General features: G+C 63.0%; 1 protein-coding gene across 1 annotated transcript in view; it reads right to left on the bottom strand.

Moving 5' to 3' along the window:
- The window catches only part of LOC102761958 (bile salt-activated lipase), a 4,994-nt gene extending 4,278 nt beyond the window's left edge, over nt 1–716 (bottom strand). Inside the window, exon 1 of the mRNA XM_015561765.1 lies at nt 139–716. Coding sequence (XP_015417251.1) covers nt 139–704 — 566 coding nt within the window. The 5' untranslated portion in view covers nt 705–716. The remainder of the gene's footprint in view (nt 1–138) is intronic.
- Nucleotides 717–1,115: the final 399 nt, after the last annotated feature.

The raw sequence follows: 1,115 nt of genomic DNA, 5'->3' as shown, positions 1-1,115 counted from the left end.
CGGGAGGCCCCCCCATGCTCCTGAGTGATCATAGAGGGGCCCCGGCCAAGGTCAAGATGGTCGTTGTTGCCCCCTCTCGGGGACTGGGGACTGGGGACCAGGGACCGGACTGCAGGGTAAATAGATTGAGGTCCACACCCCTGTTCTGACGCTGGGGGCTGTGATGGGCAACCTGCTGGCCTCCTCTGGGCCCAGCTCCCTTCTGTGCGGGGCCATGGCCATCCCCGGACAGAGGAACACCCTGAGGGCCCTGGTGGCCAAGGTGGACTCCGCAAATCAGCACTGAGGATGCCAGTGACCCTGGGGTTTTGTTTGTGTTTGGCGTCAGTCACCCTGTGTGCCCTGAGAGCGCCTGTACCAGAACTTATTCGTGGTTTCTGACGTTCAAGTTCGCGGGCGTCCTGTATTTGAGCTGCCCCTGGGCCATCGTGTGCGTGTGGATGCAGGAGCAGAGGAAGGGCCAGGAAAGTGCCTGCTGGGTGTGGGCTCTCGGGGGCTCCTCCTGCCAGCGCCTCACCTGCCTGCCCCCCTTCACCCTCTACCCTCCCTACCTCCCACCTGAGGTGCCTGACCCAGTTCCCAGGCCGGGTTAGGGGAGCAGACAGGGGCCCCTCCTCGCCCGCTGGGCTCTCGCTTACCTTTGCTGCGCTCACTACTGCCAAGCAGCAGGCGAGGCCTAAGACAGCCAGCTCCAGGCGCCCCATGGTGCGTGTGCCTGTCTTGGTGGCCCTGCCTGTGAGAGGGGTATTTATGGGGTGGGAGACATCCGGGAGACATCCGGGAGCCGGACTGGCAGCTGCCTGTGGATGGTTCCCTTCTCCTCCCCTCACTCTGCCCCTCCCTCCAGGCAGGATACCTGGGGCCAGGATAGCTGCATTCCAGCCAGGCTCAGGGCCAAGGTCATGCAGGTGTGTGTACACACACACTCAGACACACACACACACACACGCATAGCTGCCCTTTTCTGGCAGGTCAGGCAAGGCCAAGGTCACAGAGGTGTGCGCGTGTGCGCGCGCACACACACACATCAACACACACACACACACACACACACACATGTGCACGGTACAGGGATGGTCCTCCTTGCCCGTGATCTGCTGTTCCCGGGAGCCTGG

This window comes from Myotis davidii, unplaced genomic scaffold, assembly GCF_000327345.1.
Source record: "Myotis davidii unplaced genomic scaffold, ASM32734v1 scaffold1297, whole genome shotgun sequence".
Taxonomy (NCBI): domain Eukaryota; kingdom Metazoa; phylum Chordata; class Mammalia; order Chiroptera; family Vespertilionidae; genus Myotis; species Myotis davidii.
This window is presented reverse-complemented; position numbering and strand designations above follow the sequence as displayed.